Source organism: Gavialis gangeticus, unplaced genomic scaffold, assembly GCF_001723915.1.
Source record: "Gavialis gangeticus isolate Ggan-Ray unplaced genomic scaffold, GavGan_comp1, whole genome shotgun sequence".
Taxonomy (NCBI): Eukaryota; Metazoa; Chordata; order Crocodylia; family Gavialidae; genus Gavialis; species Gavialis gangeticus.
In genome coordinates this window covers 98673380-98685203 of record NW_017729025.1, presented here as the reverse complement: position 1 = coordinate 98685203, position 11824 = coordinate 98673380, and the positions used below count along the sequence as shown (strand labels likewise).

Sequence of the window (11824 nt, the reverse complement as noted above, 5' to 3'; positions counted from 1 at the left end):
CACTTCAGAAAAGCTTCAGAGCCGCTTTGGAGATCCGGCCATAGGGTATAATGGGGAAACAATAAAATATCTATAACTTTGTTGTTTTTTTGTCTGATTTGGATGAAATTTTCAGGGGTGGTAGACTCTGCAGAGAGGATGAAGCCTGCCACGTTCCAAGATCAGTGCAGGGGTTTTAGGGCAACTGTACCCCAAATTCTTGAAAGCAAAACTCCTGTCACATCTATGTGTAACAACACAGGGGGGTCAAAACTGCAGGGCTGGTAGCTCTTACTGAGGCCACAATGCCTGCCAAGTTTCAAGAAGATCGGTGCAGGGGTTTGGGGGGGAACTGTCCCTCAAGCTGCGGACACGCAAAACTTGTGTCATGGGTGCTTGTGAGACTGACTGTGTCTGAACTGGGGCCAGGCCTGGAGACGCCGCTGCAGGCCTGGCTGCTAAGCTGCTGCTTACCAATCAATCAATCATGATTCACTCAGGGACCAGGGACTCAGCAACCAGCTCAGTACACAGGCCCTAGCTTCTACATAACGACTTAATGAACATCAATTAGCACCTTCAAATCCAGGTTATAGAGAGGAAAGAATCAATACAGACAATCAACTGCCCCAAGATAGACAGTCTTCCCATGAGTTTTGTCTGTCAGCAGCTAGGGGTGCAGGGCCCCAGAACCCCCCTGCACCCATCTCCTCAACAGCTGGCAGGCATCACAGCAGGGGCCTCCATCCCTGCAGCTGTCACCCTGCTGTGCCTGAACACGCTCAGTGTCACCCATGGCACGAGTTTTGCTTGTCCACAGCTTGAGGGGCAGTTCCCCCCTAACCCCTGCACCGATCTTCTTGAAACTTGGCAGGCGTTGTGGCCTCAGTAAGAGCTACCAGCCCTGCAGTTTTGACACCCCTGTGTTGTAACACACAGCCGTGACATGAGTTTGGCTTTCAAGAATTTGGGGTACAGTTCCCTCCAAACCCCTGCACCAATCTTCCTGAAACTTGGCAGGTTTCATGCTCTCAGCAAAAGCTACCATCCCTAAAAGTTTCATCTAAATTGGACAAAAAACAAAGTTATAGATATTTCATTGATTTCCCATTATACTCTATGGCTGGATCTCCAAGGCAGCTCCGAAGCTTCAGAGCTGCTTCGGCCAGATCGAGGCAGAAACCCAGCCTGGAGCTCCGGACTGGATCGCGGCCATCCGAAGCAGCCAGATCCAAAGCCGGATCAGATTTGCTGCCGACTTGCACAGGCCTAACGTACATGCTCTTACCTTGCAATAGATGAAAGTTAAACCACAGTGGCTTAGTAGTTTTTTAAGGAAGGCTAAGCTATCAGTTTAGCGTTTATCTAACACAGGATAAACGCATGCACATGTACACTTGTATCAGAGCACCTAAGATACCATAAAGCTCTGCCTTGCCTTCTTTACCTCTTGGCAACCTGCCCATGAGTCCACGCTTTCAGTCTCTTTTCTCCACAGTATACTGTGACTACTGAGATCATGTAAACCTTTATCTACATTGCAAAGTTCTATAAATGTGGAGGTCAGCTAGGGAAATAAACAGATAACACCCTTACCTAAAACAGGTAGGCTGAGAAAAGCTCCAGTGTAGATATAGTTATGTTGATGTAAGAAAGCTTCTGCTAGCAGAGCTTCTACTGCCTGGAATAGATGGTGCAACTCAGGCAGCAGAAAAATCTCCTTCCACTGGCAGAAATGCATCTATACCTAGGTCACTCTGTTTAAACTTTCCTGAGTTTTACAGTGAGGGGTATGGAGGCAAACTGTACCTATTTCCACTACTCTGCTGATTTGCCAAACCTTGATTCTGCAGCATGGCCTAATTGCTTTCCCAGGCCTTTCTGTTGCAGAAGATGCTAATACAGCTTCTAAGTGATTCAGTGGAATTTGGTGCGCTCTTTTTACACTCTGGTTTCTTTTACACTTTTAAACAAATGTTCAACAGCACTTCCTTTTTACACGTTTTAAATTATAAAGCAAAAGGACAGAAGCTCTCTCAACTACCTTTTCCCTTAAACCTTCTTCCATTACTCATTTGCCACCCTGCAGACAGTTTCTAAACAAATGAATATGAATACAGCAGCCAGCAGTCAGAACTGAGTATGCTATGCATATTATACAACATCTTAATTGAGGCTCTGCTTTTATTTTTACATGCTCTCAGAAGCATTAAATCAACATAATAGTTTTACTGAAAAATCCAACAATACACTAGACAAATTATTGATTTACTCTTTTTTCTGACTAGATGAAAGAATACTTAAAGAAACCGTGCAATTTTATTATGCCTCCTCTTTATTTTTCAGGTCTTGGTCCTGTTACAAAGAATGTATGAATAGAAGGCAGATACTCAGCACAGCTGAATATCAGAGCGGCATATAACACAATGCCATACAAAATCTTGCTTGCAAAATTGATTCAAATTGACTGCAAATTCAAGGGATTATGATCAAACAAGCAAGGTCATGAAGGAGCAGAGGCTTTTAGTGGGGTAAGAGACTGGAAGTAGGTCCTCCTATTTTTTTTTTTTAATCATTTTTAATAGTGATCTGGGAAAAGGAAAAAACATACTATGAAATTACCAGATTCTGCTTAAAGCCTCAGAAGTCAAAACACATTGGTACAAGCTAACATGAAATTAAACCTAAAAAATATAGCTAGTCCAAAATCTAGATACCCAACTGGAGGGAGAAACCTCAGGAGGTCATGCAATGCAAGAAAAAAAAAAGAGAGAGATTGAAAAGAAAGAGTGGGCAAATTGAATAGGACTTCATAAGACCGAGTGGCAAAAAACAGACAAAAAAAAACACTGCTGTCAGTTTGACTGCATACACTGAATTCTCAAATTCCAGAGAAAGCAGGAAATATGCCCCTCTACAGAGGTCTGGTAAGATCATAACTAGCACATTACACATATTTCAGCATATCCCAATAATGGAAAGAAATAGATGCTCAAGAGAATTCAGAAGAGCAAGAAAAAAAAAGTAAGAAAGAGGCTGGAGGATTAAGTTATGAAGAAAGATAAAAGGAACAACAATTTATTGCTTCACTAAATGATGATTAAAAGCAGGACAGAATAAGTATCGACAAGTATTTGAAGGGTGTAAATACTAAGAAGGGAGAGGATATGTTTTAACTGCTTCAAGGGAATAATAAATAAGAATAATTAAAAAGAACTTGGAAGGAAAATTCAAACGGAAGATTTGGGAGTATTTCTCCATAGTTAAAAAGAGCTGGTCCTCAAACAGTCTCCCAAAGAAAAGTAAAACCTCTGATTTACTAGTGCTTTACAGTCAAACTGTATAGATGTTCCAAAACTAACCTGTCCTAGCCTTTGACAGGAGCAAGTGTGATATGAGCCAACTGAACTTTTCCCATTTTTAACTTTTATGAACTGGTATAAAAGAGTGGCTGGAAAGGGTGCACCTATATTTGACAGTGAAACTGACGCTGTTACATGTCATATCCATATTCAGGGTACTATGCCAGTGCATATTATATCACGCTCATTGAACGTCTCTGATTCGTTCCTTAAGAGTGCCTGGCTGCATGCCCAATCCACATCAGTCCCTGGCTACCCTGTCATGCCACCAAAGCTTTTGCTTAGCTATCCAACTGCTGACAATGTATCTTGTTCTTCTTTTATCACAACACTTTGCAGCTTTTGGTCTTTTGGAATAGAGAACATAAGTTTGTGATACTGTGTTGGGAAGTGTTTTGTGGCTAGTGGTGTGGCAAAGAGAAAGAAGCAGATGTTCTTGTGCACTCTTTTGGATTCAGTGGTTGAGATGGCAGCCTCAGAGGGCAGGAAAATGGACTCAAAAGACCCCCGGTAGTCCCTTACAGTCCTATGCAGTCTGTTGGTTTTCCATCCTAATGTCTAAACTAAGAAAGATGACAGAATGGAACCAAAAAAACCCAGTGTTGATGGGAGTCATCTGCTGTGGCTAGCTATGAATACAGTCATTGCTGATCTCATCTGGTCCGTTAATATGGAGTACCTAATGAAGGCAAGAATCTGCTCTGCCTCACCTGACTGCTAAACTGTATGCGAGCTTCATGGAGGTGCTCCCCTCTCTGTATCATGACAGCAGTATTTTGAAAACTGACTACAGAGCCAAGCAATTTATCCCCTGCAATTCCTACAAAAAGCAAGCCTCAGAGCAAGGATTGTCAACCCAGGGTATGCATACCCCCGGGGGTACTTGAGAAGGCCCTAGGGGGTACACGCAGGCAGGTAGGGACAGAGAACCACCACGCACCATCCCACATGCACTGCCTGCCCGGCTGGATGCAGGGGAAGGCTCACACACAGCAGCTGCTGCCAGTCCATGTTTGGCCATGTGCCACTCCTCCCACATCCGGCTGCCAGGGGTATACTGATCCGAAAAGGTTGAAAACCCCTGCCTTAGAGCTTTCATGCTGGGAAAGCTCTCCAAAAAATATCAGATAAGGCTTTAAGAAAGGGTGGCGGGGGTAACATTCAGAGAAACAAATTATTTACAGGTCTTTGTTGAGATGAAAGGTCTTGTACAGTGTCAAGCTTCCACCAGTCAGAATGAGATGATTTAAAAGAAAAACCCCACAGAAAACAAAAAGCTCTGGTCCTAAACTCCTGACAGAACAGAATATTCAATGATGATTTGCCCAACTTATGGAGCATCACATCCAGATTTCCCCTCCAATAGATGAATAATTCTGCTTCCTCAGCAACTCTTCTGCAGTTTTAGTTGGCCATGATTTTCATCCTCACTTACCATCCAAAACTTGTGTACTGTTGCTGTTGAGCTACTGTCTTAGTGCTGAAATAATTACATTACAGAGCTGATAGAAGTGATCTGTGTATATTTTGTTTAGTTTGCCCACTGCTTTGGGAGAAGATAAAGGGGTTATGCAAATGACATGTATTGAGGCTGACAGCCTGGTTCTTCCACAGAGCAGCACAGGAAACCTACTCCCACTCCAAAAGATAATACCCCATTCACAGCCTTGGCATTTCTGTTAAACTAACTAGAAGATAGCCCCTTGGGGGGGGGGGGAGTGACAAAAGTACAATTATTTTGTATAAGCATTTCTGATGAGGTAAGCACAGCCTCTGATGAGATGAGGCATAGAACAAGGCTTTGGGCCTTCCCCAAATCACTAGAAGCTCCTCTCTGTGTATAAGTCAGGCACTCTTAAAAAAGCATCAGTTAATAAGACCAATACCACACCCAGCATCCTAGCAAAAGTGGGTGTGTCATTGCCCAGCAGAGTGCCTACCAGATATTGCTCCCTCACAAAGACAGCATTCAACCATGGGATACCCCTAGTAAAAGGCAGGTTACAAACATAAAACTACAAGACTCCTATCAGACTCCAAATTGCAGTACACTTTCAGAGTGTAGGCCTTCATATGACAAGTGTAGCAACTGCTTATGGCATGCAGTTGCTTAAAAGAAATCTGTGGCTCAGTGCTGACGTGGCTGACTAATGGTAGCAAATTATTATTCAATTACTTTATCGAGTAACTAAATAATAAAACCTTTTTGGTACCATAAATCAGCCACCTCAGCACTGAGCAACAGAGCCAGCTAGTAAGACTTTCAGTGTAATGAAATGCTGTGGAAGCAGAGGAATACTCACCCTCATGGAAGTTTCTCCACCATGTGGCTGCTGCAGTCTGAAGACTTGAGCCACCATGTGTTCTGTGGAAGGGTGCAGCAGGATGCGTCGGGAGGCCAGTCCGACCATCACATACCTGCCCATTGGAGACAGACTCACAGAAATGGCATTGGGACCTGGGGAAAGAACATAACAGGTTACGTCTGAGGAACTGCACAGCCCCTTGCTCATCTACTTCCCTGCTGAACTGTTCCTTCCACTCACCTGTCACAGGCTCTTTCTTCAGTGTTCACTGTACAAAAAATTAGGAAAAGCCCTGCCACTACCAGATAAGACTCTGCAAAGAGTATTCATATGGCAATGCCCCCCCTCCCCCCCCAGCCATTCCAGTAACTGGTGGAACCTCTTCATAGCAGCACCTTTATATACCAGAACTGTGTTCAACAAACTAGGCCTCCAGCAATTCAAGCATCTCCACTGCAATGTAATTTCTGTCTGATCAAAATGCGAGCAACAGGATGATCTTTGCAACAGTGACATGTTACATCACTGTGACCTTCAAATCAATGCATTTTGATGCATTCCAACCATCCTCTTGATGATTGCTTACCAAATCGCTTTGTATAAAGCATCTCGCCCAGGTTGTGGGGTGCCAGAGAATACACAGCCAGTATTCCTTCATCAGGAAAGCCCCGCTGACTACTGGGAATGAAGGCTGCCAGGAGCTGCCCATCTGCAGAGATATCGCAGCTGGCATCATTGTAAATCTTGCAGTTCTGAACAAGCACATTTACAGAGGCTGCAAAGAAAGAAAAGAACAAGGGTTAAAGGAGTAAAGATGGTGGCAGAGAAGACGACAAGCTCAAGTCTAGAACCAGAGAAAGTATATTGTATACAGAAGGGGCTACAGATATCCCCCCCCTTGCAAAAAAAAGGTTATAAAGTGTTAAGAATGTTGCTCAAGAACAACCTATTCCTAAATGGAGATCAGGTTTTTTTGATGGGCCTGGGATTAGATCGTTGGTTCTCAACTGGGGTACCCTTATGGGTGTCACAGCAGCAGTGGCCAGGTAATATCCACCCCATTTATCCTCCTGGCATTACGGCTCTCTACACAGCTTAAAGAGGCAGCAAAGCTGCCAGATATTGTGCAGTGCTTCCTGGTCTGAAGCCCCCTACGTTCCTTCTGGAAACAGATGCAGGTGGAACTATCCCACCCACTGGCTTCTAGGAAGAATGCAGGGAGCATCAGATCAGGAAGGGTTACACAGCATGAGGCAGCTCCTGCTTGCTTTAGGCTGATTAGATAACCCTAATGCACAGGGGGTATATGAACATGGCATAGCTCTTTGTGGGCTGGCCATAACAGCAGGCACATGGGGCAATTTCATCTGGAGGCAGCATAACCCAGCTGAGAAGCACTGAGATAAACTGAGGCAGTGACAGGTGTGGTTCTCAGCCTGGGGTGCTGCCACATTCAAAAAACAGTGATGGTGTTCCCTGATCACAAAAAGGTAAAGAGAACCACTGGATTAGATCTACTCCCCTTCTCAAAATCTTCAACTATAAACCTGAGACCTATAGACAATTACATCCAACATGCTTTTCAGACTGAGATTATACCTTGCTAAGGTTGGCATGCTTTAGAACAGGAGTTACCAACTGTAGCCTCTTTGGGCACCTTTAATCCAAGGGGCACTAGCTGTTTATATGGTTCTGGCTTTTCCTTGTGTCAGTCTACTAAATGCATTATAAGATACTTATTGCCTGTAGGTAGTCTCCTGATATTTACTTTTCCACATCAGTAACTGTGGTAGTTGCCACAACAGTGTTTTGTGTTTGTGAATGGAACAGAAGTAGGGGGCCCAGGTAATGGCAAATTCTGAAAAGGGATCTCAATGAGAATCTCCACATTAACCTGCAGCCCATGCTGAATACATGAGAAACTTTGGCTTTGGATATTAAAATGCACACAATCAAATTAAACAGCCAGACAAAGAGTGAGATGTCCTCAATCTCAAAATTCAGCAGGGGTGCCACTAACAGCTGGTAAACCCATCTAATCTCCACATTCCATACAGAGCTGCCAGCCCCTAAGCTATGTTCCTTTTATCTTCAATAAATGAGAGATAAAATGCACTCTGTTCTCCAGGTGGAAAAAAAAAAAACCAAAAAAAAAAAACCAACACACTTACATTTGACAGCAGCATTCCAAATCTACCCTAGAAATGGCTGGCCAGAAAGGGCAATTTTCACTGGCAAAGTACTCTCCTCTGATCAGCCCTAATACTTCATCTTTGGTCCACCAATTAATTATTCCAAGATATAAAATAAGTGAGAAGAGGAGATGTACTATATGATGCTGTATTTAAGAAACCATGCGATTAATAAGGCAACACAAGGCTGGGAGCCAGGAGGCCTGAGTTTTACTCCCACTTTTGCCATGGATCTGGCACGTGACTATGCCAGTCATTTCTCTTCTCCGAGCCCGCATACCTCTGGCCATGTGCATCTCTCAGGGACTTGGTTAAATTTTCCCATGAAATTTAAAACTGTAGCAATTTAGAACTTGGAGGGCTTAACTGCAAACCATGCTCAACAGAGTTAAGGGTGGAATTGCACAGGCTCTTTCTAAAAATAAAGGAAGTGAAGGATGTGGACACCGGAACAATTCACCACTGGGCTGAAGGGAACAGGGCTTCACCAGCTGCTTTGCAATAATTGCTTAGTGCAGGAGGGTTAAGCCACTGTGGTTTATTTTCCATTTCTCAGGGGGTAAGAGCATGCGACAGACAGTTACTGTGCAGCAGCAGATGCAAAGGCTTCACCCTGCTTTGACGTGGTAGTAAATTATATGTCCATACCTGAAAACTTCATTTTCCAGAACTTGTAACATCTAGATTGCAGGATTTTTTCAATCTATTAATTTTAAATAGCAGGAATTGGAACTGTTTGGAGACCATGCAACTAAATACCTTGTCTTATGCACATTAGCTTCAGGGTCCTATGGAGCTCTGCCAAAACTCAAAGTACACAGAAGCCTTTCCTGCCTTACCAGGCCTTCAAGCGATCACAAATGTGGCTATCACCAAATATACTGAATATACATCAAACACTTCCAAAGCTGAACACCTTGTGAGTTTATTAAAAAAAGAAGTCTGCTGGGTATGGTTGGCATAATTTTCCAAAGGACCCAACTCAAAAATCAACCCAAATGAAATGCAGTGGTACAAAGTGCAGTTTTGCACTTCAGGACTCATAAGAATTTCTGCAATAACCTGGGAGCTTGTTAGTGGTAAATGACAGAAGTGGAAAAAGACCTGGAGGTTATAAGTTGATCACAGATGAATATGAGCTACGAACATGATGGAACAGCGAAAGGAACCAAAGTCCTACAGAGCCTCAGGTGAAATAGTTTCCAGTAGGACAGGAAAGCAGTAATAATGTATTTACTCAAATATACAATGGCCCTGATTATAACATGACACCCGCCCCCACCCCCCCTGTAATTAGATTGTATATGTGGAACATTTATATATTTGTTGTAATTTGCCAGGTACAGAATCTAATTAATGAAGGTTTCCCTTGAATGTCCCTTTTTCACTCTACAACAGGAAAAATAAATTGGGGTGGGGGGGGGGTCAGAGACCCCTTTACCCTCTGCTTCTCCCAACGTCTTTCCCTGACAGCCTCTTCCCCCTCTTCTCACTGTCAAATTCTGCTCTCCCTGAGCAGGGAAGCAAGGCACTACAAAGGAGTAGTCACAAAGCAAAAGCACACATGGGAAGAGGCAGTGGTGCATTTTGGGAGACAGGTAAAACCATAATTACACAGAAACCCACTCCAATTATTCACCAGCTACTGAAGAGAGATGATTAAAGCCAAACTATTTCTGAGTCCCAAAGAAATAACTATCCCATGTCTAAATTATTTCTGCTGCACAGTATGGGTGTAATTCTTTGTTCTACATCTCAAACAACTGTGCCCCATAACCATGCGTCTCCAGGTCAGGATATTATCTCATCTCCCCAGTGCTTGCACCACTGTCACCCAGTGTTCAAAGGGCAAATAAGACAGTGGAACTTGGGACCTGTCATACCAGATCATAGCAAGAGGCCTGTGTGTCCATTCTCCAGTTTTTGACATTAGCTGCTACATGGTCCTTCAGGAAGAAGAGCAAGGAACACCCCAGTAGGCACTTACAGAATAATCTGTGAAAAGGGAAAGTTTCTTCCTAATCTTCACAAATTAAAGAGATTGCCTTCTGGAAAGCACAAATCTCTTCCTAGCTTTTGACTATTTAGTTTCCTCATAATGTGTCCCATATTTTGTTGTTTTCTTATCCATAGAAATATCCAGTCTTTTCAGCATCCACTTTTACCATATTCACTGTTATCCTGTAGAAGTAAATTGCACAGTATATATATAAAAAATTAAAAATTTTAAATCCTCAGGCTTACAATTCTTGCCTTTCAAATGTTATTGAACGTCCTTCTGCTCTTACATTATAAAATAGGATAAATTACCCTGATTACCTTTTCTCTACCATTTATAATTGTATATACCTGTAAATATTGTCTATGCATCTCCTCTCCAAGAAAAACAGTCGCAATCTTTTCTCTCTCTAATCATTTTCCTTATATATCTATGAATACCTCTATTCCTGTTGTATCCTGTCTGAGGTAGGGTGACCCAAGAGAAACAATCCATGTGAGACGGCATTTATCAAATAGCATATTTTCAACGTCATTTCTTTTCTGTAACTGTGCAAACTAACATCTTATTCGACTGCACTGCTATACTCCAAATATAGGTTTTCATTTAGCTGTCCCCAATGGCACCCAAAGGATTGCGATGTTCTTTTTTAAGTTTGCTGCATATGGTGAAGCCCTCTCAGCAACAAAGACTGCAAGCTCCATCACCAGAAGTGAGATATCTACCCCCTGATGCGTGTTTAGATAAAACGTAATAAATCACAGATGTCAGATGTAGTATATAAGAAAAGCATCCTTTATTTCAATCCTTTTGGATCTTATTCACGCTGACACTGTGAAGGTGCTTTTTGCTTTCCTCATTTACAAAGAATGAGGGTAGATGTAGCAATGACACTCAACATGAGGGATCCTAAAGTGAATGGAAACTTTCTTCACTGGCAAGAGGTACAGATCTCAGCACACCCTGGAAGATGATAGATATTGGTAGCTACTCATAGGTAAGGGGATTTCAGAAACGTTTAGGTCAAGGTAGGCAGAGATCTGTTTTCCTCAGAAGTTTCTATGAAGTTAACTCCTTGGAGTCTGGGGCCTGCTTTATGGGAATACAGCCAACACAAAAGATTTCAGGGAAAGTCTGCTAGTTTAGAAAAATCATTTGAGACTAGGCTGCCCTTTCATCTCCTGTTTTCTTTTGCACTGCTAATGGATCCACCGAGTTGACAGGACAGAGCAAACAAAATATCACAGAACAAATTAATCAAGCTGGTTTGCCAACTCTAAGTGCTTACACCTATCACATTAATTACGCTTAAAACTGATGAAGGTCCAGAACACCAGCAAGAACAACACTGCATTTGCTAAAGGTAACTCCAAAAATAATGGTAGCTATAATACCCTACCCATTCCCATCTGCTCTGAAGGCTCATGGGCTTCTGTATACTGATATAATTGTTTATTCAAATTCCTTTTGCAGCAGGGGAGAGGGATTTATAAATCGGAGGTTACTGACCGTCTCCTTCCTGACCCATGTTACAGATGAAGATGTATTTATGGCTTGTGGTTAAGTGAGGTAAAAGAAGCCCAGTTTACCCAAAGCTGCTGGAAATCAAAACGCTAAGCAATCGGCAGCCCAAAAAGACACAGTATCTCTAAGAGGGACATGCACAAAGAATTAAGTTCCGCCTACCTTAGTTTCTCATTTGGAAGGGGACATTTTAAAACATCATGCATCCAATTTTATCCATTTATTTACTGGATATGGCTAACTTGTTGCTAAGAAATATTAATTAGCAACATCCAAAGAACATGAAATAAACAACAAAAATTAGCTCTGCTTTTGCTGAGAAAAGTTCCCCAGCCCACTGTTAACACAATTAATGGTTATGGTGCAGTCACAAGGAAGTCAGTCATTAAAATGAAAGGTGAGAGGGGGGATTTCTGAGTCTATTTGTAAAACGGAAAAAAAAAAAAAAAAAAAAAAAAAAAC

At 42.4% G+C, this 11824-nt stretch overlaps 1 protein-coding gene across 1 annotated transcript in view; it reads right to left on the bottom strand.

Annotated features, from left to right (window-relative positions):
* Positions 1-11824, bottom strand: part of AMBRA1 (autophagy and beclin 1 regulator 1) — a 181619-nt gene that overhangs the window by 54209 nt on the left and 115586 nt on the right. The window contains exons 15-16 of the mRNA XM_019519295.1: positions 6234-6422; positions 5645-5799 (exon numbers count right to left, since the gene is read on the bottom strand). Of these exons, the coding sequence (XP_019374840.1) occupies positions 5645-5799; positions 6234-6422 (344 nt within the window). The remainder of the gene's footprint in view (positions 1-5644; positions 5800-6233; positions 6423-11824) is intronic.